The sequence below is a fragment of the Nelumbo lutea genome, chromosome 1 (assembly GCF_056320005.1).
Source record: "Nelumbo lutea isolate HS-2025 chromosome 1, American lotus-T2T, whole genome shotgun sequence".
Classification (NCBI taxonomy): Eukaryota; Viridiplantae; Streptophyta; class Magnoliopsida; order Proteales; family Nelumbonaceae; genus Nelumbo; species Nelumbo lutea.
Genome location: NC_142684.1, coordinates 60,506,414 through 60,530,150, shown reverse-complemented (window position 1 = coordinate 60,530,150; position 23,737 = coordinate 60,506,414). Strand labels below are relative to the sequence as shown.

The window sequence follows — 23,737 nt, the reverse complement described above, 5'->3', positions numbered from 1 at the left end:
TATAAAAGTGCTACTAATTTATATAAGTGCTTTTATAAAAGTGAGTACTTTCAAAAAAGTGCTTTTTATAAAAATGTTTTCATAAAATTTAAAAGAAAATAAAGGACAAAATAGTCACAAGTGATTATTTAAGTGCTTGTTGGAGAAAAAGACTACCAAACACTCAATATGAAATAAATGCTTATTTTAAAAAAATAAACACCTGAAAAAGTTGGATGCCAAGTGTTTTAACACAAGCACTCCCAAGCATGGCCTTAATTAATATTGCCTTATTTATTATCTATCAAATTTAATATTCAAACATAAATATAATAAAAATCACAAAAGAATTAAGAAAATATTATATATATAATAAAATAATAGATTCTCGGTCTGAATCGATCCATCACAGGCAAGAACCCGAGTCGACCTAATTATTAATCGGGACAAAAAATCATGGAACCATAACCCTAATAATCGGTTTGGCCGCTACGATTCCATTGGATAGATCCGACTCATTAACAGCACTATCCGCACATTGCAGGACTCCAGATCTCCTGACTCCTGCCCATAAAAATTCTACCCACATAACACTTTTCCCGTGTATTGGGAATATCTCCTGTTATATGGGAGGAGGATGAGATGTCCATATGTATCTGCGATGTTATGTCGGTAGACGTGGGCAGAAGGTCCGGACTCCATTGCGCGGTCTCATGCTCCTGTTGTGAGCAGATCCCATCCCGAATTCCCTCCCTAGTCCCTACGCATTGTCTTGCCTGTTGCCGTACAAGTTGGGAGTTCGTTAGGGAGTTGGGACGAAGGCAAAGCCGAAGAAGGCTCCCTTAACTTCAAGTCTTTAATCCGGATTTGAAGCCTGTGGCGACAAAGAAAATCTAGCCGTCCATCACTAGTGTTCTTCCAAGTCGCTCTTGCCATGTTGGACGTCGAGCCACCAGAGGCGGGCTGACTGCTGAGGGCTGGGAGCCATCTCGGCTGCAATATCTTCTCTCAGTTCCCAGTTCCACACTGTGTCCCTATTCGCCGTGTGTGTGTGTGAAAGAGAGAGAGAGAGAGAGAGAGAGAGAGAGAGAGAGAGGTTAAAAAAGGAATAAAACCAGGGACGCACAAATCCAATCCTCATCTTCATCAGTTTGGAATCATATGCTCCTTTGCCAAAGCTCAAGCTTAACCCTAGAGTAAGCTTGCATTTTCATTTTCATTGTATCTCCTGATCTAGGGTTTCACTACTCTTCTTCATTTCTTGTTTTCTTCACATGCATTCCTGTATCTTCTTAATGGATTGAGTAGCCATTCTCGTCCCTCGGATTGGGTTGTCTGGAAAGAAGCATGGTCGTCCTGTTATCAGGTTAGTCATAGTCTCTTATTGCTATATTAGATCATTTAATTCTCATTGATGTTTCTCTGACAGTTTTTTGTTGATTACTTTGGTAGTGGTAATGGCAGAGTCGAAAAAGACAAGATATTACATTTACTCATCCCACCCATTTTTCCTTTTTTTTTGGAGGAGGTTGAATTTTATGTTCCCATTTTTTATACGTAGATGTGGTTAGCTTTATTAGGGATCATTCATTCTTTATTGGATCACTGGAGAAGCCATCTTTTTGGTGAAATGTGGATGGCAATTGTGTCCCGAGCACTTAGTTGCTTTCCGTTGAATACTTATTCAGTTGGAATCTTGAGTTCTGAAACTGTTATTCCACTGTTTCATTAATAATGCGACTGGAGTAGTGGTGGACACGTAAATGTGTGTTATGCAGCTTCACTGCCTCCTTTTAGTTGTCAGTTACAAATGTAGTTTACTGCTTAGTTTTAATGGAGTCAAGTGCTGATCAGGGTATCCTATACCAATCGCCGTGCCTTACATATGTTACATTAGTGCAAAAACACCAGATGGGTTATCTTATTTTGTTATCCAAAGATGGGAATGGGATTTTCCGTTTATTTATTTATTGCTGTTCACCTTGTTCGTTAAACTTGTATAGTCTTAGCAAATGGGCTGGTCTTCTAATTCTTAGTCTCAAAAAGAAAAAAAAGGCGAAAGAAAATTACTAACAAGCTTGTGTTTGTTGCAGAACCTATTTGGCATCTTCTTAATATTCTTGCAAGTTTCCACATTGGCAAGAGAATGCATTGATCAAGGGAAACCATACACTTTATTGAATGGCGGAATGTGCAACAGTACCATCATATGCCAAGTTACGACTGCAAAGAAGGGGCTTTGCAGCAAGCAACTTTACACCTGGGAATGCGTTTCCTAGAATAAGGTAGAGGTCCCTCTCTCTCTCTCTCTCAGTTAGATGATAAAAGGAAATCTTGATTTCTATATCCATTCAACGTACAAGTTTCTGGAATGAAAATGATGCCAATTTTCAAGGCCTATATAACACACACATAGGTTCTAGGGGCATCTTTTATTTTTGGTAAACAGGTTATTGTGGAATCTAAACTAATAAAATACATTTCTTTGACCCTTTTTTGTTGATGTTGTTCTAGAAAGAATTGCTATCGGAACTGGAAAATTGTTGTTTGGTTTACATCAAAGGAAATCTGTGAAGTTAGTGCTCCCATTGCAACAATTTCAAAAGGAAGTTTCCATCTCCGGAGGAGCTCATCCAGGTTTTGTTGCTTGGGAACTTTAATAAGTGATGAGAATCTATCACCTTCAAATTTGGTGTCTGTAGTGGATCAGATGCTTTTAATGGCCAGCATAGTCTTAACATATATGGCTGGAGCGTTGCCCTCTGGGAGGGCTTGTTTTGGTTCTAGAAAAAACATCTTGGACCACAATGCAGTCCCTGCAGATACAACCTCTTCTGGTAGGTAAGGGTAAGGGTATTAATCTTTTATAAGGTAAAAGTGTCTTCTATGTTCAGATTTGGAATTTCTTAACTCTAATAAGATACCGTTACAATTTGTTATTTTGAACTTCACTTTGATGCTTAATTAATTTAGGCATATCTTTTTCTTCTGTTGTCATTTTCAGTGCCACTAATAATGGTCAACAGGTCAACTCTGAGTATGCTTGGGATGCAGTGGAAAGGAAACTTATGGGTGCCCTGAATTCTATTGGAAATGCTAATAATTTGGATAACACAGCTATTGTATGTGAAAATTACAGCACAAAGCGTCCTTTAAGTTTGCATGGCATCTCTGAGGGTCCCAGGTTACGGTTGCTTTGGGCTACTTTGAAGCAACTCAAGAAAGAGGCAGGCACTGTATTCATCATCTATTTATCTAATTGACTATATTGCATATCCTTTGGTTATTTCTCCTGAATGAAGTAGTGGCTATGCTGGATTGTAAAATTCAACAATTTCAAAGAATAACAAAAGGAATGCTGAATAAGCATTGGGATGTACTGGTAGATATCATATCTTCAATGGAAATACATGATTATGCGATTAAGTTCAGAATAGACAGATTGTTGCAATTTAACTTCTGTGGTTATCTAAATCCTAATAATTGAATTCCTATGATGACCAAAGTAGTGCTGAATGGAAATTGAAAAGGTTCTAGAACTTGAAGATACAACTTAGTCCATTTATCAAAAAAAAAAAAAAGAGACAACTTTGTCATCCTGATTAAATGCTAGTGATTTTTCAGATCATCTGTATATTAATTATACCACAAGACACATAAATTAACTGATTTGGATTTTGGAATCCTTCACAATATGGGGAAATTAGTGTAAAGAGGAGCAAGGTTGCTTATGTGCTTATGTATGGAAACAGTTGATTTTTCTCCATTTTCAACTGTCGTTGCATTTTTTGTAAAACAAAACACAGAGTAAACCACAAAACAGGCGAATACACACAGACAGAAGACAAAATTCGATGTGGGTCAGCAATAGTTCCCTGCATCCATGGATTGTGAAATTCACCATAATCGCACTGGTATTACAAAATGTTACAATCCAAACTCCTCCTGCTAGTTTGCCAAGAATAATGCTTCTCTCATAAGATTTTATAAGAGTCCATGTTACAATTCAAACCCTTGAATACCAGGCATCTATACAACAATATCTTCTCAATTCTTAAGATTTTATAAGAGTCCATGTATTGCAAATTGTTGTTTGCTTTCAATTAAGTGCACTAAAAAGAAAAGGTCAAATGATTTGTTGGTTCTTGCTGATTCTTATGATTATTTGACAGTGTTCATGTAGAGTATTGGAATGAAACATCTAACATGCTAATAAGTCCAATCAGTGTATAACACAACATGCTATATAATTTCATCAATGTATCAAAACAAAGGCAATTCAGAAGCATGTATTTCTGGCTAAAGATTGCATAAATTGGTTCTACAGGTTAGTTATATATCAGGAAATTATGATGTCTCCAGAAGGGAGAATTGGTTGGAAGTTTCATCCAAAATTATTCAGACGTCCTGTCTGCCAGTATGTCTGGCATGGCTAGAAGAGGAGCTCCAGCTAGAAAACAAGAGAGCAGAGAAGGTATCTTGCATAATTTGGTTCATTATCTTTACACTTTTGCTGCGACTAATGTGTTAAATTGGTACTTGTTTTCTTTGCAGGCGATTATTTCTCTTTTGTCTGAGAGGTTGAAAGGTGATACAATTCCGCAGAACATCAAAAAGTCAGGCAAGGAGGATCTCTATGCAGATTTACTGTTCTTTCTTCGATTTGGTTTCCTTGGGTAATCAATTATGACTTTCACTTCTTTTAGTTGTGCTGCTACTTGATCTTTTCTGAGCTAGTCAATCATCATTCTTGTTCTAGTTGTTTACTGCCTAAACCCTGGTTAAATTCTAATCATGGTTTTATGTGTCACTAGAAGCAATCTTCAATTTCTGTGGTCAATCGTCATTCTTGTTCTAGTTGGGAACTGTATTGATTGCATTGTTGACTAGTTGGTTGGTATCCATGATGGGATCCTCTAGGATTCCTAAGCATTGACTAGGTTAACTAGATTGACTGCCTTCATTGTAAATGTTGTGTAATATATTAAATATATTCATATAATATATTTAACAATGGATATGGCATTAAAAAGAGTGGAAAGGAAAAATAAGATTCATGTAGCTGATCCCATACAGTTAGGATAAGGCTTGGATGATGATGAGACCTTTAGATGCCAAAATAAAATTCCTATGTTTGGTACCCCAAATTTATTTATTTATTTTTATCATTAGCAATTACTTTATCAATATCTCTTTTTGATAAGCAACAAAAAATGTAATTCATTAATAGAAGAAAAGCCTGTTTGCTTCCAAACAGCAGCAGTACAATAGCTAACTCCAAACTTGGAGCATAATTCAAAGCAAACAGAAAATTAATAAGTGAAATTCCAACTATTAGCTTTTTACAAATTCTCCCTGGCCCAGGACATCCCCATTATAATTAATTTTTTGCCACCCCAGCCCTTGCTAAAGTATCTGCTACACCATTGGCACTCATCAACACCAGTTGGACAAACTATTCAAAGTGGCAGCCATAGCTTGTGTTTGTCTTACCATTGGTCTGAACTCCCAAGGGAATATGTCCTGTGATCTCATCCAATATGTTGAGAGATATATTGTATTTGGTTGTATTTGTAATATTGAGAAGTTATGGGGACCTATATGTATTTATGTTAGAAAAGGGATTTATGTGTAATTCTGTTGTATTTCATTTTTTTGCTTATTTATGCAAGTGGTTGTGTGAGAATAGGGAGTGAGGAAGAGTGAGTGAGGAAGAGAGTAAGAGTGTGTGTGTGAGAGAGAGAGTTGTATCTCTTGTTATCATTAGTGGCTCCCATGGATGTAGGCTATCAAGCCGAACCTTGTTAAACCTTGGCATTATTCTATTTCTTCTTGTTTCCTCATTGAGTTGTTATTCTATTTTATGTTGGTTGACATGGTATCAGAGCTATTTTGTGTTGTTTAACACGGTGATTTAAAAGGCGTGCCTAGGCACACAGGTGAGGCGCATTATAGGGTTGGCACCTTCCACCTCTATATGTTAAACCCACGTATTATAGTTTGGCAGTCTGTTTCCACCTCTACTTCCCTCATGCCCTATGCAACAATCAGTTTTAAACCTAGTTTCCAGGGTTCCAAAGGCTGCAACCATCAAAATTGAACTTGCTCTTGCCCTTCATTGGAGCCGAGGAAGCCACCACCCACTTGTTCTTTTTATTTTTTAAAGCTTGTGATCCCTTTAGTTACAACCGCCCTATTAAGGGCTGTATGGTCTTTGTACCTTTCAGTTGAGTATAAACAATAAGAGAGGAGGCGTCTAGAGAAAATTTTTGCTCTCTTCTCATTAGTTTTTGATTAGCAACACAGAAATTCATTCATTCATTAATAAAAAAGAAAGAGTACAACCAGAAGTTGCAAAAACATTGTCCAACCCAAAACAAGATAGACCCACCCGGCTGAATTACAGAATACAGCCTATACTACAATTGAGCCCAATACATATGCTGTCTTTGAACTGCTAGGCCATCTGCTAAACTATTGACAGATCTCCTAACCTACTTGATTTGAATTGTAATTTCTCTTGAAAGGCATTTGAAATGCCTGAATTCATTCCTATGCTTCCAGATCACCCCTTCACCTTTCTTTAGCCATCCCACTATCAGCTTCAAATCACCTTCAAGAATCAGTCTTGCAACTCCCATATCTCTAGCCATCTTAACCCTAAACACTGCAGCAAAGAATTCTGCACTTACTGAATCACCTTTCTCAATTGGTCCTGAAAACAAAGCACGTATAATGCCACCCTCTCTTCTCATTATTTTCTCATTCTCTCTCATTCTTTCGCTTCTTCTTCTTCACAAGAACACTTGCTCTCTTAATTTTTTAGCCATTTTTCATTGATTCTTCAGTTTCTACTTTGTTAACGGGATGGAGAAACTAGAAAGGTGTTTCTAGGAAAAATATAAAATTATTTTCTCACAAAAAATGTATTAATTTTAAAAATAAGTCGGTAATTCCTTGTTAACAGTAATTTCTGTTGAAGGAAGGAACTATAGAAAGTAAAAGTTCAGGTGTTAATTGATATCTTTTATCCCGTGTGACTAATATAACGTAGAACTCCAGCATTTTTCCCTTTCTTTTGTCAGTAATGGAACTCTTTTTGCTTGTAATATGTCATGATTGCCTTCAACTTTCCCTATATTTCATGATCTATTTGAGGCTTTAGTGGACATGTTAGTCCACTAATCTTCTGATTTCACATGCATAGTTCAATTTGATGATTAGTGAAATGATTTTGCTTGGTTGTTCTATATTTTGGTGGGTTAAGAGAATGCTTGTAGTACCTATGCATTTACATTTACTAGATTTTCTTTGACAACTAAGGATTTCATGATTTCAAAGTTATTAATAAAAAAAACTAAGGATTTCATGATCCCCTTTTCAACTCCAGAAATTCATTTCCCTGTTACAGTAATGAGCAAAAGTCCCGGTTTTCAACTGAACTTTACCAAACTGCATATATAAACTCAGTATCTCATTGTTTTTGTTTGGCAGCAATACTGTTGCCAGCAAACTAGTGAGATACAACATAAAGGACTGACTTGTGAGTTTGGAAGATGGACTTGTAAAAGGATTATCGTCTCTTCCTACTTCCTCAAACTTGTTCATCTAGGATGATATGGGAATGATCTTAGGTTGGGAGCTTCTGTCTCTTAACTCCCCCCAAAAGCTAAAAAAATACATATAAGCCCAGAATGAATGATTTCTTCCCACCCCTTGTTTAGCCAATGCATCTGCAAAGGAATTAACACACCTCTTGATCCATTGTAACCTCACTATCATATCCTGAGTGAAGCATTTAAAGATTCTTTTTTTTTTTTCATTTAAGTAACTCCACATGCTGCTGTCCTTTTTCAGCCACTCTATTACCAATTTAGTCTCCCTCAATAATCAAACTTCTTATGGTGAGCTATGTAGCCTTTTTGACTCCTTACAAGGCAGCCATAATTTCATCTTGGAGAGAATCTCCTTCCCCAATTGGGCCTGAAAACTTAGCAATAATCTCATCCTCCTTATTCCTAAAGACTCCTCCAATGCCTAAAGGGCCGGGGTTTCCTTCATTGCTATCATCAAAATTCAGCTTTATGAATCCAGGATCTGGAATAGTCCACAATGGATGAGGAGCATTCTTGTTAGGAGCTGAAGCTGCTGAACAAATCACTTCCTTCCAATTGTTTAGTAGAGATGATGTAGAAATGACTAAAAATAACTTCAAAGATTTCACTTATTGTATTACCCTTGTAGTGATTACTTTGATTATTGTCCCTCTATTCCTTTCCTTGTCAGCAAATGTCTTCCGATTATTTTCCTCCCATATTGGTTTCCTTCATTGCTATCATCAAAATTCAGCTTTATGAATCCAGGATCTGGAATAGTTCACAATGGATGAGGAGCATTCTTGTTAGGAGCTGAAGCTGCTGAACAAACCACTTCCTTCCAATTGTTTAGTAGAGATGATGCAGAAATGACTTCAAATAACTTCAAAGGTTTCACTTATTGTATTACCCTTGTAGTGATTACTTCGATTATTGTCCCTCTACTCCTTGTCAGCAGATGTCTTCCGATTGTTTTCCTCCCATATTGTCCAACAAACTGCATCCCTTGTGCATCTCCACAAAACCTTCCCCCTCTTCTTTGTCCAGCTACCAACAAAGAATCAAAGAGACTTCGTACATTTGGTGGAGTCCATCTGCAACTAAACAAAGAAAGAAACCATTCCCAAATAGAAGAAACAAATGGACAAGAAATTAATAAGTGAAAGCAAGACTTACCATCAACTTTACAAAGAACACACCAGTTAGGAGATAAGCACCAAGGAGGCTTCTTTCTTTGAAGGAGATCATCAATGTTAATCCTTACCAAGATAGCTTCCCGACAGATAGTCCCAATCCTAGGTGGAATCGATTTGCCCCAAACTACCTTAACTGGAAAGGTTTGCTCAACACTATCAGAAGGCAATGTTAAAGCTTTGAAGAAGGAAGCACAGGTAAAAGTACCAGTTGGAGACGGGATCCACATACATGAGTCCAACTTTTAAGGGTCCAAGAAAATTCCTTGTAAAATTTGAAGTAGAGACAAAAGACTGTTTAGATTCAAATCCCTGGCTCCCCTTCTGAAATCCAAATCCCAAGCAACCTCAAGACCCTCAAACAGGAGAAGAGAGGAAAGTGGAAATTGGCTCATTTTTGAAGTCAGACAAAGCAAAGAGAGGGAAATCAATCTTTCAAGGGCAAGTCTCCCATCCACAGAGGTTATTCATAATAAAAGGAAGGTAGGATGGCATGTATAGACTTCCAAGAAGAAGCAGTAGTAGCTCGAACCAATGCTCCCAAATCCTAGTCCTCAGCTGTCAACCTATGAACATTCAAGATCACCTTAGCCTATAACCTGTTGATGCAGCAAAATATAAAAACCAGTAGAAAACCTCATTACTGCAACAAGAAGTGTTAAAATCTTGAGGTGAAACTGTATAGTTGAAGCTGGAACGAAGAACACCCCACTTTTAGGTGAATCACCTGTCCTTTATCAATAGCCTCCACAACCACTTTCCTAATAAAGCCATATTTCTTTTTTGAAGATTTCCAATTCCTAAGCCTCCAAAATTCATGCTTTTAATTACAATTTCCCAACTGACCCTGTGATCCTTTCTTTCCTCCCCTAGTTCTCACAAAAAATTCCTAATTATTTTCTCTAGGCTTTTGGAAACCCTAACTAGAATTTCTCTAGCCAAGGTCGACTTGATTAAGGTTATCCTCCCTCCCAAAGATAGGTAGTTTCTCTTTTGGGAAGCTAGTCTCTTTGTAACTCTGTCCACCACCGGGTTCCAAAAATTACCATTTTCCGGATTGTCTCCCAAGGGAAGGCCCAAGTAATTCATAGGCCAACGTGATGCTTCACAACCCAAGATAGCTGCAATTCTGACATCTCTCTTTCATCCATGCTCACTCCAATTACTCAACTCTTGTTAAAATTGATTTTCGAATTTGACGTTTGCTTAAAGAGTTGAACCACTAACTTCAGATTTCTCACCCATCTAAGATCATCATCTATCAACAAATTGCAAATGGGTGATAGTCACCCTATCCCTTCCCTCTCTCCACCCTCTTACAACTCTCTTGAATCTGCCTTTTGGATTAATCTCCCCATGACATCAGCTACCAAGGTAAAAGGAAAGGGGGAGAGAGGGCCACCCTATCTAATCCATCTAATAACTGGAAAGTGATATGCTACAGTTCCATTCACCAAAATTGAATAGTGGCAAGTTTTCATACATCCTTGAATCCATTTGCACCATTTCTCCCCAAATCCAAAATTTTCCATTACTTCCAATCAAATAGACCAGTCCTCCAAATCATAAGCCTTCTCCAGATCAAGTTTACAAACTAGTACCCTTTTTTCTATTCCTTTTGAAATCTTCAACATTCTCACTAGCAATTAAGATCTGATCAATAATCTGTCTCTCCTTTACTAAAGCTCCCTCATTTGGGGAGATGATAAAAGGAAGCACAAATCTAATTTTCCGAGACAACACCTTTGCAATGATTTTATCAAAACTATTAACCAGGCTGATGGGTCTAAACTCTAAACTCTCTTGGGTGGTTTGCCTCCATCTTTTTTGGGACCAAATCAATTAAAGTGGAATCCCAGGATTAATTATATATCTTCTAAAAAATTTATTGAAGACCCTCAATAAATCTTCTTTTAAGAAGTCCCAACAGTCTTGATAGAAAGCCATTGTAAATCCATCCGACTTTGATGCTTTAGCTCTATCCATCGAGAAAACCACCTTTATTTCTTCCAAGTCAAATCTCCTTTCCTGCCAATCCTTGTGATCTTCGGACAACCTTGGCCTCTCTAACAATTACACTCTCAATCTCCCCATTAGTGGTCTTCTAAAGATAGATTTGAAGTGATACACAAAAGCTCCAACAATTTCACTTTGTTGGGTGAATGTTACTCCATCCAGCTCTAGCTTTGATATGAAAAATTTCCTTTTACCACTTGCTAGAGCATGGGCGAATTTTGTGTTTCTATCCTTTCCATGTCTAGATTTTTGTCTCCATCTTCTCTCTTCTTTAAGCAAGATATCCTCCAATTGTTTCCTTAGAGACCATCTTTGCTCCTTGTCACCTTCCCCAAAAGTGCCCTCAACTTCTTTAGCATCCAAGGCTTCAATCTGATTGATCACCTCTTGTTTTATCTCCTCGAATCTCCCAAACTATAGAAGATTCCACTCTTTTATTTTAACTTTCAATTCCTTTAACTTTTGATGGAAGTTCATTCCCTCCCAATTAACCCTTGGATTGCTTTCTTCCCACCATTCCTTAATTTTCTCCTTAAAACTAGGGTGACAAATCCACATATTCTCAAATCAAAATGGAGTTGGACCCACCTTTATTTTGGTATCTGGTAAAAGTAAAACATTAGAGATTCCAAATAAGATTTCCATTATTTGCCAAAAGTGCAACTGCTTTTATATGAACATCTTTTAATACAGTTGCAAATTTAGCCATGTTTAGTTGGTAATATAAGGAATGTGTTGGTCAAAGGAAATTGTGATTGAAGCAAAGAAATTCAGTTTGGCAGAGTTGAGATGCGATGGGTTGGATTATCTAGAGCTCAAGGAGGAAATCTGGCCCTCAATTATCTTGTCGGAGATGCAGTAACTTGGTTCAAAGAATTCCTGGACGTGGCTGTTAATGCTATTAGGATTCCAGAATGGAGAAACAGTTTCAGTAAGGAGGGAAGAGTTTATGATGCAGTGATGAAGAGAAATGAGAAAGGCTGATTTATTGCTTTCACAGAATAAGGCAAATCTGTGTTCCAATGGGATACCAGGGAAGGGGCTGGGCCATGATTGCAGAGGCGCTTCAGGAGTATCTTTTGAGGAAGGAAAAGTTGAAGCTCGAAGGGGAAGATTTGAATAAAATGGTTTCGAAAGGGTATGAAGTTGAAGAAGAAAATGGCAAGATCTCGATGGTGGCGAGACTGACAGGGGCTCTGAGGATGGTTGTAAATGATGAAAAAGAAAGCTGGAATAAAAAAGTGGTATTAACAGCCGCAGAGGAAGTTGGTGACGGGAAGCCGGTTCTGGTGATTCTTAAGACCAAATTAAATATTCATGCCTCTCTTTATCAATCAAGCCTTTTGATAGCAGAAAGGCAATTGTTGAAGTCAAAAGAAGATATAGTTGATTTGCAGACCTTAGAAACTAGTGTTGATGCAGTTACAGTGGAGTATTGGTTCCCAAATTGTAACAGTAAGCTTATTTCAATCAATACATTTTCGCTCAAGCTGTTGGGCCTTCCTTTTAACCAATGGGTGGAGAGAGTGTTTGAAAACATCATGAAGGCCATTGGAGGAACGCTGGTCAATCTGGATTTACAGGATCTTCATGCTGTAATAATAAGAATATCGGGGGTGCGTCCTGAAGCTATCCCTAGATCAGTGGAGTTGCAGGCTGATGGCCACTAGCAGAGAGTCTGGATTGCGTCAGAAGCTGAAGTGACACTATGGAGAAATTTTGATGTGTCTGAGGAAGATGATGGCATGTCTAAAGTCTAATTGGTTCCCAGGTGGAAGAAGAGGAGAGGGAGGAGGAGCTTGAGAACAGGGAAGTGGAACCAACTCTGAGTGCTGGAAACCATTGAACAGGGACTCTTTATTTCAAAACAAATTTAAGGAAGATGAAAGGGCGGTGATGCCAATAAATGGGTGGGGCGGCTCTGGACACTCGGGTTGTTAGTTTGGGCCGAATGGGTCAGGTGACCCAAAAGAAATGACCTTTGTAAACATCCATACTTCTGCCCACATGATATCTAAAGCCTCGAGTTTTAGGGACGCTAATTCTGGTCTATCTTCTTCGTCTTTGAATCCTGCTTGCATTTCGTGTATGAATGATGCGAGACCATAAAGGAAATCTGTTTGGGGGTGGTTGTTCAAGGGAGAAAGAATGGTGAGGAATGATACATATTTGCGGCTGAGGGCAAAGAAGGTAACAGGTTTTAAAAAAATTGCTTTGAGATCTGTTGACGTCCAAGGCAAGAGGAAGAAGGAGCTTTCGGAGTGGTGATTATGAAGTACGTGAGACCGGAAGAATCAAACATTTCTGAGCATTCGGAGGGTGAAACAACTTTAGAGAAGATAGTTTCCAAAGCACTTCCATGGGTTTTTAAAGAAGGTGATGCACAAGAAAGAGTTTTCGCCAAGGACTCAGCCATTCATACAGTGAAAGAAATGACCAAAGTTCCAGATGGGGCAAAGGGTGGCGTTGGAGTGGCAGAAAGAGTTGGAATGAGTGGAGTTGAAAGTGCAATAAATCTGATCTGATTTGAAACTTGTGATAAAAAGAAGAAATGGAAAAGTTTGTGCAGAGAAGAGAAGAAGAGAAAGGTTGAAGAGAATGGGGAGAAGCCAAAAGAACTGATCTGGCCGCCCCTTTCATTATCTTATATACTCAATTAAAAATGGATACAATGACAAGTATACCCTTAGTAAGTCGACTATTACTAAAAATACAAGTAAACACTCTTAACTAAACATAAACTAATGGGCCTTGGGCCCAATAGCTCTCTAGCTAAACTTTAAAAATAAAAACAAATGTTATTAGCCCAATCTCAACACTCCCCCTCAAGTTGGGAATAGATGTCACACATTCCCAACTTGCATAGATCATGCCCAAGCTTGTTTCTTGCAACACAATTTGTAAGAACATTAGCTAGTTGTAAGTCAGATGCAACATTTGGTAAGCACACTTCTCCGGATGTCACCCTCTCCCTTATAAAGTGTCTATCCACTTTTATATGCTTCATCCTATCATGCTAAACTGGGTTGTGGGCAATGTTAATTGCTATTTGATATAACATCATAGGTTCTTTTGCCTCAATTCCAATCTATCCTAACATGGACCTGACCTAGAGGAGCTCTGAGGCACCATGTGTCATGGTTTTGTATTCAACTTCTACACTTGATCTTGCTACAACAGATTGTTTTTTACTCTAAGGGGGCATTCATTTTTTTGGATTTCGAGAGGGGGGAAAGTTGGTCAATGGGATTTTGGTTCCCATTGACCAAAAATACCATGTTCTTTTTTCAGATTTATGTGGGGAACAACGGAAGTTTATTTTTCCTGGGTATCACTTACCCGAGAAAGGGATACCCATCTCCTAGGTGGGTAAATAACTTTAGGGGGAAGGTTGCCAACACTTGAATGAGACAAAAATGCCCCTTTTATTAATGGATTTTTATGGCTAAAATGGTCATTGCTTTATTTACATGAGAAATAAAAGAACATGGGTAAATGCACTTACCCAGATAAGTGTTTCCTAGGAAAAACTTGCCCAGATAGCATTTACACTGGTGCGAAGGTCTCCAAGTAATCTATCCCATAAGTCTGAGTGTACCCTTTTGCAACCAGCCTTGCCTTGTACCTTTCTATGCTTCCATCAGCCTTGCACTGTATAATCCTATCTACATCCAACTATTTCCTTGCCATTAGGTAAATCCACAATCTCCCATGTTTGATTTTTCATCAATGCTTACATTTCCTCCTGCATAGCTATCTTTCGTTCAGGTTTGGAGTGAGCCTCACTAACACTACTGGGTATAGACATATAATCAAGGGAGGAAAGGAAGGCCCGATAAGATGGAGATAGCACACTATAAGAAAGATAGTTTGAGATGTAATGAGTAGTACACTTCTTCTTCCCTTTTTGGAGTGCAATAGGAAGATTTAAGTCATTTGCAACAATGTTAGAAACGGGGGTGGTAGTATCAACAAGAACTAAACCATCAAAGGAAACAAGAGGCATATCTGGGTCTGTGTCAGTCGAACTTGGAATCTTCGATGAGCCGATAGGGAGTGACGTGGGTTCCTTTGCTGTAGAATCAACCTCCCTATGTTGTCGTAGGCGCTGTCGTGTAAAACACTGAGAGGTAGGACGCAATGGACGTGGCAAAGTGGGTGGAGTAGGTGGGTCAGACACAGGAGTGGACAAAGGAGTTGGAATAGGAAGTGGTATAGATTGCTCACTTCCTTCCCCAAAAACACTCCCCCTGAGAGGAACTCCCAAGAAAAAAGGTGTGGACTCAAAAAAGGTGATATCCATAGTAGCATACCGACTCCTTGAGACTGACTGAATCATAACAACAATACCCCTTCTGATTTTCTGCATACCAAAGGAAGACAAACTTCTTTGCCTTAGGGTCTAGATTTGAGTGGCGAGGGCCAAGAATATGGACAAAGCATACACATCCAAACACTCTTAAAGAACATGGGACATCTCATCCTTAGGAAAAAGAAGGCTAAACGGAGTGTTGTATCCAAGAACACAAGAGGGTACCCAATTAATCAAGAAAATTGCTATAAGGGCTGCATCACCCCAAAAATGAATTGGAATTGCAGATCTCGCCATCGTACTTCGTGCTACTTCCACAATATGTCTGCTCTCTTTTTTGCTACACCATTCTGTTGTAGAGTGTACGTACAACTATTTTGGTGGACTACTCCATGCTCCAACAAGTATGATGTCAGGTTTTTCTCAAAGTATTCTCTGGCATTATCTGATCTAACCACTTTCACTCGCACCCGAAATTGCGTCAACACCATCTAATGGAATTGTTGTACCAAAGGAGGTATCTCGTCATGGGATCTCATCAAATATATCCAAGAGTATTGAGAATAGTCATTCACAAACAAAAGAATACCGGTAGCCACCCATAGAAGAGATATGATATGGTCCCCATACATCAGTATGAATAGTATCAAAAATGGAAGAACATCTTTTATTACATGCTTTAAATGAATGCCTACAATGCTTTCCAAGTCGACAACCCTCACATTCTAAGTTGGACAATCTGATAGACTCAAACAACTTTGGAAACAAAAAACGCAAAGAAACAAAAGATAAATGCTCTAACCGATTATGCCAAAGCATAATCTGACCCATTGACTCTGACTCATTATCCCTACTAACATGATGACTTTGATGATTGGGAAGCACATCAAGAAGATAGATTTCATTCACCTGACGACCACTCCCAATCGTTCTCATTGATTCTAGATCATGCAAAACGCAATGACTAGGACAACAAATCACTAAACAATTCAAATTCTTTATCAAACTACTAATAAATAAAAGATCAGTGCTCAGTCTATGGACATGAAGTATAGAAGGCAGGGTAATGGTATCGGTTATCTTGATAGACCCTTTCCCAACAATGGGAACATGTGATCCATTAATTGTTGAAACTCTATTTTTACTAGAGCATAGGTGGTATGAGGAGGATATAGTGGAAACATTGGCCATATGTTTTGAGGCTCCTGAGTCTATAATCCAGGGAGGTCCCCCCTTATCTGTAGTGGATGCATAATTTGTAGTGGCATGTGAACTACCTCCTGATCCACCTGTACCTTGTTGTCCACCTAATGATGAGCTGGAACTGGTTGTATCCCTCAAACTCAGAAACTACCCATATCTCTTCAACTCGACCTTAACTACAACTGTTGCAATATACTCTAGAGAAGCTGTAGTAGGTGGTCTCGATAAATCATCAGTCACTGCCATATTAAAATTTCCTTTGTTTCTGAGTCAACTCAATATAAGGTGTGGGGAAAGCTTCTAGCAGGTATCTCTAGTATGTTTGGGTTTTTTTATAGTAGTCATAAATCAAGTCCTTGTTCTCCTTCCTAGATTCATTGCCAACCTTATCCCCGCTTTACTATGCTAACCATAGCCAATTGCTCAAGGCTTGTGTTTCTCATCATCACATTCCTCCTACTCTCCTCTCCAGACACAAAAGCATATGCCCAAGAGAGAGTTACACTATCTCGGGAAAGAATATGTTGTCATGCAATGTCATATTCAGGGTTGAGTCCTGCTAGAAACTCGAATACCCTTTCTTCTCTACTAGCTTCTGATAAGTTGTTGCATCCTTACTACTCTCCCAAACTGTAGTCTCCAAATGATCTATCTCCTGCCATAAGGTTTTGAGGGCTGAAAAATAAATTGCAACAAACTTATTTCCCTGCCTAATAGCAATCACTTGATTTCTCAAATGGTAGGCTCTAGCAACATTCTAACTTTGTGAATAAGTTTTTGCTACTCCATCCCAAATCTGCTTAGCTGCGTTGGCCCATAGAAAGTTTTAACTTATATGGGGTAACATGGAAGTGCATAGACAGGTCATCACCATTGTAGTTCTCCTATACCCACTGGGAGTAGTTAGTCTTAGGTTTCTTCTTTTCACCAATGACATACCCCAATTTTCCACGAGCTCCAATGGCCATCTTTGAAAATTGTGACCATTGTAAATAGTTTGTACGTCCAACTTGACTGTAGTGATGGTCCTTGCCCCGAAGGGGTCATTAGCACCTCCTCCACCTGGTCCCATTTTACCTGTAGATTTGTATTCAACTCCACAACCCTCCATAACTCGCAAAACATATTAAGAAATCAATTGGAGATGAAAAGAAAAAAAATTATCCCCTTTAGAAACCTTAAACACCTTCCTAGTACCCAGAAGCCCCTCCTACCAAGATTCCCTTCTCCGTGGGAGCAGGTAGAAGGAAGAGAAGAGGCTGCTGCTCCCTCTAGAGACTTCCAAAAAACCTGGGACTTGAACCGTCCTCTTCAGAAAACACCTAGAAACCTAAAAAAATTGGTGTGCCACTTCCTAGGTCAAAATTGAAGAGTCTTACTGCAATTAGGATTCTTCCCCTTTCTCCGGTTATTCCTGATTTTGGTGACAAACCCTAGACCTGCTACAGGGGATTGTAGATCCACAAAAAAAAAAAAAAAATCCAAAAACTGGGCACTCTTGACGTCCTCGATCAGCTCTTTAACTCATCATGCAGTCAGCTGATCTAGGGCTGCATGATGGAACAACTTAATAAATCCCTAAAGTTTCTCTGATACCAAGTTGAAAGTGCAATGGATCTGATCCGATTTGAAATCTGTGAAAAAAACAAGAAAAGAAAAAAGTTTCTGCGAGAAGAGAAGAAGAGAAAGGTTGAAGATAATGGGGAGGAGACAAAAGAACTGATCTGGCTGCCCCTTTCACCATCTTATATACTCATAATTAAAAATGGATACAATGACAAGTATACCCTTAGTAAGTTGGCCATTACTAAAAACACAAGTAAGCACTCTTAACTAAACATAAACAAATGGGCCTTGGGCCCAATAACTCTCTATCTAAACTTTAAAAATAAAACAAATGTTATCAGCCCAATCTCAACAAGTGGAAATCAGGATTAGGAAGGATTTCCAAGAAAGAATGTGAGTCTCACCTCATCAAACAGTAAGGTTCCCTCTTATGATTTCAGTAGCAAAGATTTGGAAACTTGGGGAGGGATCTAGGGAGGAGAGTTGAAGCTGTGTTGAAAGTTGACTAATTATGAGAACCCCAAGGCAGGGAAGTTGAGAAAAAAGAAAGGGTCTAGCAATGGGCAGCTCGTTCATGTCACCAAGGTTTTTCATCATCTCAAGGAAAATACAGGAAGAAGGTGAGGAGAAAAATAGTGAAAAAGGGGGGAGTAGTGAAGGGGAGAAGGAAATAGGAGGGAATAAAGCTGAAGAAATTCCCAAGGCAAATATAATGGAGAGAGGGAAAGTCGGCATTGATCAACTTGTAGATAGACAGTTGGCAGTTGGGAAATCTCTTGGTCTTCTCTTTTTTGGGGGAGAAGTGGTGAGGAAGGCAATCGAACAATTTGAACAGAATAGAAGGCAGGAAAGCAATAAGAAGATTGCAGTTGAGGGGGTGGGAAATGGGAGGGTGAAGGAGAGAAGTTTGACCTCGTTGATGAAGAGTGAAGTGTACTGTTGGTAATGATGCAGTTGAAAGGGTGAGGCTTGGTTATCTGTGGTTGTTCTGCAGTGGTTCCCAGGCTTAGTTTGTGTGCTGATGGGGATGTTTCAAATTCTGGGTTTCAGTTTTTCTGTTTTCTATTGGGGTGGTTGGTTTTGTAAGAAGTTTAAGGGGCTGATGTGCTGGAATATGGGTGAAAAAGTTTTCGTTTGGGAGAATGTTGTTCCTTAGCTTTGTTTGGAGGTGTTTCCTCAACATCTCTCTAGGTTGTATTTGCTTTTTCTTTTTGCTTATCAAAAAAAAGCAATGCCACACATTACCAGTTAAAGGGTAGTACATGAGCTCCATAGAGGTTCTCTAGGCTTTACTTGGGTATGGTAGGGAGGAATGATTCAATTCGGGCTGGTCTGCTTTTGCTCGAGGGGTTTACAATTTATTTATGCTCTAGGTTATTCCAGAGCAGATGTTTTGGGGGACTCTAAGGTCATGATGGACTAGTTGAGAGGTGGAGGAAATGGTCTCTGGTCCATGGGTTTGTCATCGATGTATCAAAGAGGCTATATCACTGGCTGGAAGATCTCATACTGGGGCTGACCCTTTTGCTAGATGGGCAGGGAAAAAGTGAGTTGTGTTGAGGCTTAGCTCTTCCTTACCAGTGGTTCTTGATTTCATGGGGTGTATCATGTGTGGGGAGGGTGTAATAAGTCAGCTTGGGGTTCTTGTGGTTTTCTGCCTTCTTTCTCTGTACTGGTTTTCTGCTAATTTTTTAATAAATTCACTTTTATCATGTTACCAATAGAAAAAGTTGTATCACTATTAGTCCGGGCACATTTAAAGGGATGATAAAGGTATGGCATTCACTTTTATCATGTTACCAATAGAAAAAGTTGTATCACTATTAGTCCGGGCACATTTAAAGGGATGATAAAGGTATGGCAGATGTTCAGTTAATTGTATTCATTATCAACTGGTTTTTCACCATACTGAGGATCTAGAGTGTATGTAAATTACAATTATTATTATTATTTTTTCTGATGAATGCTTTTCCTTTGTCTGTTTAAAAAAAAAAAGTTAACTTAAGCTGGAAGTTTGAGTCTGTAGCCACTCCATCCCACCTTCCAAGGCCCCTGATAGCCAGAACCAGCATTGGGTAATGACCTTTTTAGTTGATTTAAGCCATCATCATTTTTTTATCCAACCTAAGTGGGGTTGGCTGTAAATTCATATTTCATCCATTTGACTTTTATCTTATCCCTTTAGAAAAGATTGATTTTTATCTAGATATGCTTAAAGAATTTTAGGGTTTGGTGTAATAGTAAAATCTTGGACCAACCAGTGAGAATGTGGGTTCAAGTCTGAGAGTGGCCACTTCATGGAAAAAAAAGGATAGGTCCATGTCCAGTCTACCCCTCTGAAGAGTGCAGATTGTTGGGGCTGAAATTGGATAATGGCCTTTTTATATGCTTAAAGGTTTTTGCATGTCTTCTACTATTTTTTTTGAGGAAAGTTCTAAGTGTAGCATTTTTTCATTAAACAAAAAGCCTAGTACAACTATGAGCTATACACGGGGAATATACAAAAACTGCTACACAAGACTAAAGCACTATACTTGGCTGTTTCTAAAAGGATTTTTTTTGCATGTCTTCTACCAATTTAGGTAGGGTATAGATAGCTTTATTTTCTAAGGAGCAAAGGTTTATATGCTGATAAAAAAAAGGGAAAACAAGGAGTAAAGGTTTGTATGTAATAAAAAAGTATGGGAGTATAGAATATTAACTGTCTCAGCTTGTTGTGAATAAAAAGTAAAAAGAAAAAGAACAAGGAGAAAATGTCTGACATGTAGAATTTTGGCTAGAAACTATTATGTACATTAAGTGCATTTTTTTTAGTTTTTGTAATTAGAAATTTCTGTAGATTGTCCTCTTCTTCGCTTGGGGTTTTGAATTGTATATCACTTAAACCTTACATAAGCATATCATGCATGTCTCATACTCATAGACTCAGACATCAATCATGGTCTTTATTTTGGCATTCTAAAATCAGTCATGTTCAACATGACATGACTACGCCATTTTTGCTTGACAGGGAGGGTTTCTGTTACGAAAATAAATTGCTTACTGGACATGGAGTTGACATATTGGAAGATTTGATGATTACTTTAGCAGATGGAATCATAGGCATGTATTTAGAGCTTATTTCCGTTGACAGTAACATGTCTAGTGAAATTAATAGCTTGGATTTGATTTTATGTCGTTTGTCAACCCGAGCACTTCAACGATTACGTAATGAGGTTAGGTTCTTCCTTTGTCCTGCTTCTTAAGCCAGTATAAACTATTCACTTCTCTGTTCCTGTCTATTATTTACATTTTTTTTTACAAGTAACAATGACCAAAGGGATTTTTATTAAGAGTAAGGGAGATAAACCCCTGTTGTTACTAAGTCTAACAGCAGGGAAGGAGTAAAATCATTGTCAAAATATAAAAGAGAATAATCAGAAGCTTGTTCTGAAGCAGAGCCTTTGGCATTGCATTATTGCTTACCTTGAATTTGTTGGCAACAGGTGGCACTGAACCAGTGGCTGCATCAAAACATGGAGTCAGTTGTTTCAATGTATGAAGATCGCTTTGACTTGTATATACTTTGTGTCCAACCAACGGAGGAACCAAAGAAGAGCGAGACAAATAAATTTTATTGGTGGAGGAAGCTTATGCTTTGGAAGTCTGAACCAACATTATCGCCATTTTGTTATGTTGTGATTGGCCAGTTATCCATGCCTGTGAAAAGGACCAAGGAACTAAGGGCTTTGACTGGGTGGTACACAATTCTTCTCTGTCCAATGCATACATTCCCCCCCCCGCCCCCCCCCCCCCCCCTCTTATTGCATCCATTATTTTCTTGGTCATCTAGATCCAAAATGTTTGGGAACTAGGGGCCCGAATTTCAGTTCTCAGCTTCTCTAGATCAAATGATTAATTCTTCTATATATCTTGGTAGTGTTTACATGCACAAATACATGCTTCCTTTTTTGTTTTATGTTTTTTTAGGGTGGGGGGGTGGAAGGGGACCTGAATGCTGGTTTATTGTTTTATTCCAACTGTTGGAAACTTGACTTAGTGAGGCTGGCTATTTTTACTTGCAGGAGGTACTATTTCAGCCTATTTCTTGAGTTCTCTGATGTTGCGATGCCCTTGGTTAGAGCCGTTATTGCGAAGATTAGCAATGCAATCTCCTTCTTTCTCGTATGCTTGATTGGAAGGTCCTTAGGACTCATTTACACTGGAATAAGACAATCTCTTGGGTGGAGATGAGATATAATGTCCTGGTTCATTGGATTTTCTTATATATTTTCATTCATTCTTTTTTTTTTGGGTACTTCCTTTTTTGCATTGATCAATTTAAAGAACATGGCATGTAATGTTGTCATGACAAGTTTTCATCTAAAATTTGATTTTTCATTGTATTTTCTGAGTCGTATTATTTATTTATTTTGCATTGCTATTGCATATTTGCCTTGCTTTTGCTACTTTCTTCCTGGGTCAAGTTTATGGTAGTCATTCTGTTTAGTCATATACGTGGTGTTGTATCTAGTTTAGCCATGTTGGGCAACAGAGCTATACATACTTATATATGTTCATTGCGACTAAATGGACAATGTTGATTTAAACTGCCACTTGGGCACATCAGCACCCGGAAGATTCGCATGTAGAACCTGAAAGTTATGGGTTCGAATATGATGTCAGAATGATATGATATTGGAAAAGCTTACAGCCAATCAACTGGTATCATAATAGAGGTGACCAATCAGGTGGTATTAATCAAAATTCATGGGGGGTGCTTTGATTGGTCAAAGCTTTTCTGGTACCGTGTCTTTCCGGTATTATAGATTTTCCCAAAATTAAAAGTGCACAAATCTATTTTCTCTTCATCCTTGGGTCATGTTGTTTGACATACCTGGTGATGTTGCACTTCATCATAAATAGCTTCCAATATATTTTCAGCATTCAAGAAGCCTAGTACTTTCCGTACTTTTAGAATGGAGATCTACGTTGGAAGACTATGAATTCGTGGATCCATTGGCAGCATAACTAGAAAAAAAGAGAAGAGCTTGGTGGTTGTCAGTTTAAATCCTCATCTTGGCCTCCTGTCTTACGCAGAGGTAATGGGCTCTTCTATTTGAAAATGTTTGTAATATCACCTTTTTTAGTAGTTAGTAGTGGAACTGTGAAGATTAATTAAAAAGTTAGACAAAGTTTCACTTGATAATAAAACAAGTTTACATACGGATCAGTTAACAAAGTCATGTCGCATGTGGCCTTCGGTGGACATTATAATAGGCTTATTAATATAATCTTTTTTCAATCGAGATCTTGTCCTCTGATTACTAAAACAACCGAACTCTTTATGTTATTTAATTTGATTTGTCCTCTGTTGTTTTATCTAATTAATTAATAATTTACTGCTAATTATTTGGTGCATGATGATTTTTCTCCTGCAAGCTTCAAATGCCACAAAATATTACAGCTTGAAAATTTTCGAGGGAATGGTTGACATTGTTGAGTTTATTGTAACATGGGTTCAGTTTGGAAGCAGTACAAATACAAATATGTACAGTACAAATCCATGCAAAATATAAGGTTTTGCACTCTACAATTTACATACATATTTGCAGTCTTTCCAAACTGAGCCATAGAACAGCCATATATGGATTTTGTTAACCTTATAGTGAGAATTCTAGAAGAATTATTATAATTTTCTTTTAGCTGTCTATGTAATCACATCCTTGATCTTGTATTGATCAATGATGACCCAGACACCAGTATTTGATATGGTTACTCGGCATCCCTCCAAATACGAGGCACGGGGTCAAATTCATGTAACTACAGGCTCTCCATGGTAAGGTCAGTGAATATCACTTGCAACCTGTTGCTCTGACTTCACCCCTTAATCT

General features: G+C 38.4%; 1 protein-coding gene across 1 annotated transcript; it reads left to right on the top strand.

Moving 5' to 3' along the window:
- Positions 1 to 580: 580 nt before the first annotated feature.
- On the top strand, positions 581 to 22,294 carry LOC148874795 (phosphoglycolate phosphatase). Its single transcript, XM_088965076.1, has 10 exons — positions 581 to 1,175; positions 1,288 to 1,345; positions 2,073 to 2,264; positions 2,494 to 2,820; positions 2,984 to 3,206; positions 4,307 to 4,453; positions 4,534 to 4,655; positions 20,875 to 21,079; positions 21,350 to 21,603; positions 21,929 to 22,294. The coding sequence occupies exons 3-10, from the start codon at positions 2,161 to 2,163 to the stop codon at positions 22,095 to 22,097; spliced, it is 1,551 nt and encodes a 516-aa protein (XP_088821202.1). The 5' UTR covers positions 581 to 1,175; positions 1,288 to 1,345; positions 2,073 to 2,160; the 3' UTR covers positions 22,098 to 22,294.
- Positions 22,295 to 23,737: the final 1,443 nt, after the last annotated feature.

Coding starts and splice junctions, on each gene's coding strand:
- LOC148874795 (XM_088965076.1), top strand. CDS start 2,161: ATGGCGGAATGTGCAACAGTACCATCATATGCCAAGTTACGACTGCAA. Junction 2,821..2,983: donor GATACAACCTCTTCTGGTAG/GTAAGGGTAAGG, acceptor TGTCATTTTCAG/TGCCACTAATAATGGTCAAC. Junction 4,656..20,874: donor CTTCGATTTGGTTTCCTTGG/GTAATCAATTAT, acceptor TTTGCTTGACAG/GGAGGGTTTCTGTTACGAAA.